At 31.6% G+C, this 2734-nt stretch overlaps 1 protein-coding gene across 1 annotated transcript; it reads right to left on the minus strand.

The window, feature by feature from the left end:
• Nucleotides 1-557: 557 nt before the first annotated feature.
• Nucleotides 558-2538, minus strand: LOC107477981 (transcription factor MYB41-like). Its single transcript, XM_016098070.3, has 3 exons — nt 2406-2538; nt 2140-2269; nt 558-1296 (listed from the first exon to the last, which is right to left on the minus strand). The coding sequence occupies exons 1-3, from the start codon at nt 2536-2538 to the stop codon at nt 558-560; spliced, it is 1002 nt and encodes a 333-aa protein (XP_015953556.1).
• Between the last annotated feature and the right edge of the window lie 196 nt (nt 2539-2734).

The following is a 2734-nucleotide window of genomic DNA, read 5'->3' on the forward strand; positions in this document are numbered from 1 at the left end:
TGAATTTCAATTAACACATAAATGAACCGAAATAAATTAAGAAATGAACCGAAATTATTTAATAATGATAGCAGAGAAAATAAGAACTAAAAAAGATGTTCGCAAAATATTGATATTATTGGTGATGACGATAACGAAAAAGAAGAAGACGCAACATTGAATGAGGAGGTGGAGGAGGAGGAAATAAAGAAGGAGAAGGAGAAGAAAATGAAAAAGAAAAAGAAAAATTAAGCGTGTGATTTAAAAAATTATTATAACAATTTGGTTAAGTTTGATTAAGTATTTTGTTTTGATGTAGGACTTTATACTTATTTTAATTTAAAAATGTAAGAACGAAACTAAAATTCTAGTACTCAAAAGCAAGCAAAGATAAAAGTAAGAAAATTACAAATAATTTCTTTTATCAACAAAAACATACAAAAACTTTGGATGGCCCAAAATTAAAAAAAAAAAAACTAACAAACAAACAAAGTATTGGTACGTAGATACCCCAAAGGCCGCCGAAGAGGTACAGATTTCATATATAGCTAAATGAAGTTATAATATATAACATTAATTTACATAAAATCACTAATATCCAGAGTGTCTGGAATCTGAAACTTGAATAATTCACTGCAATAGCTTTCTTCCTCTGCACTGCTATTCACATAGGTGGATGATGAATTCATCTGATTTGGACTTGACAGCACCGAATCATACCCAAAACTATTTTGGTTTGCAATATTATTATTGTCCAAATCCTGGTTCCCTATGAAACCAATTTGATCTTGTTGCAAAACATTAAAATTATTATTATTATTTTCCATTAAGCCCTCCACATTACCTTGAATTGTTGACATTGGTCTCTCAAAATGACCATGAGTAACAAACTCTTCTTTTGGTGCAACTAACTGATTGAGCTTTCCACTAAGGATTTGTTGTAGAATATCATTATTATTGTTATTAATATTCTGCGACGAAGATGAGGATGACGATGCAAAATCAGGGTTATTTTGGTCATTTTTTGTGGACGTAAGAGTTGAAGGAGTTGTAGCAGCTGCTAATAGCTTAAGCAATTCAGGGTTGAATAAAAAGGGTTGAGGGTGAGTTAATAGGGCTTGGAGACTCAAAAGAGAAGAAGGGTTTGCAACGAGTGTCCTTAGAATGGAGGACACATCAAGAAGGTGATCAAGGCGTGGGGCATGGGTAATTGGGTCAATTCCCATCCGAAGTAGCCTCTTCCTAATGTGAGTGTTCCAATAGTTCTTGATTTCGTTGTCAGTTCTTCCTGGAAGTCTTGCTGCTATTGCCGACCATCTACACATGCCATCCGAAAAACAAAAAAACATAGGTTAGCATATGATATATAAATAGTGTATTGTGTACATACATAATGGAATTGAAATATACAATGATATATAAATGGGTAGAAAACAGATAGTTAACTTCACGTGAAGTTAATAGTTAAAAGTCGTTAAATAATTTGATAAATTTGATTAAATTATTATTTAACGACTTTTAACTATCAATTTTAAATGAAATTAACTATCAATTTCATATGAAATTAACTGCCTTAACCTTTTACCGTGTAAACTTGTATTACTTAATTTGTAGAAAAATGTTGTTTCTCTTTTTCTACCCCCTCCCCCTCCCCTAACATTGAAATATTAATAAATTAAATATTTTACTAAAATTTTAAAAAATTCAACTAAAAAACCAATTTTTTTGGGGTCAATATTAACCAACTCTTTTGAATTATAAATTCTAAATTTTAACCTTAAAAATTCTAAATCTTCAAAAGAAATCAAGGTTAGAAAAACAATTTTATAATAAAAATAATTCATATTAATTACTTAAAATTTGATTTTCTATACTTGTTCAATTTTAAGTTGACTTGCAAGTGCAATTACGATACTAATATTGCAACGATAATTGTGACGATTCCCTATATTTAGGAGATAATTAGGATTCTTGCCTACTATTGGAAGATAAAATAGTGAGAGAGAATCGAAATAATTAGGGTTAATATGAGTATTGGGCAAGAACCCTAAGTAACCTTTGGACTTTGGAGTAGTATTTAATCTTTGAATAAGTATTATGCTGCTTCTGAACATGGAAACTTGGTTTAGGAAATAGTAAAGAGGAAAATCATAGACTTACTTGTTTCCCAATACACTATGCAACTGAATAATAGCCTCCTCTTCTTCAAAAGAGAATCTTCCCCTCTTGATATCGGGTCTCAGGTAATTTGTCCATCTTAGGCGACAACTCTTGCCACATCTTTGAAGACCTGTAAATAATAATCAACCAATTCAAACTCTTAAATGTTAATAATAATATTAATATAATATATATAGTATAAGAAACACCATTGTAATAAGTTTAAAAAGAAGGCGGTGTTGATAAATGAGAAGGGATATATATACCAGCATTCTTGGGAAGGGTGCGCCAATTTCCTGGGCCATGAGTCTGAATGTAGTTGGTAAGTTTAAGATCTTCCTCGGGGGTCCATGGACCCTTCTTGAGACCATTCTTGTCACAACAAGGAACTCTTCCCATTTTTCTTTAATTCCTAATAAAAGCCAAAAGGGCACGTAGCTAAAAGGTTCCAAAAGTTTGGAAGTATTTTGGTTATGGTTGTAATAATGCATGAGAAGATCTATGTAGTGAGTTTTTATAGCATAAAATGGGTTGTAAGTCAAAATGATTTGGTGCCGCCCGTATGCCACATGTCTCTACAACCATGGTACACATA

This window comes from Arachis duranensis, chromosome 3 (genome assembly GCF_000817695.3).
Source record: "Arachis duranensis cultivar V14167 chromosome 3, aradu.V14167.gnm2.J7QH, whole genome shotgun sequence".
Lineage (NCBI taxonomy): Eukaryota > Viridiplantae > Streptophyta > Magnoliopsida > Fabales > Fabaceae > Arachis > Arachis duranensis.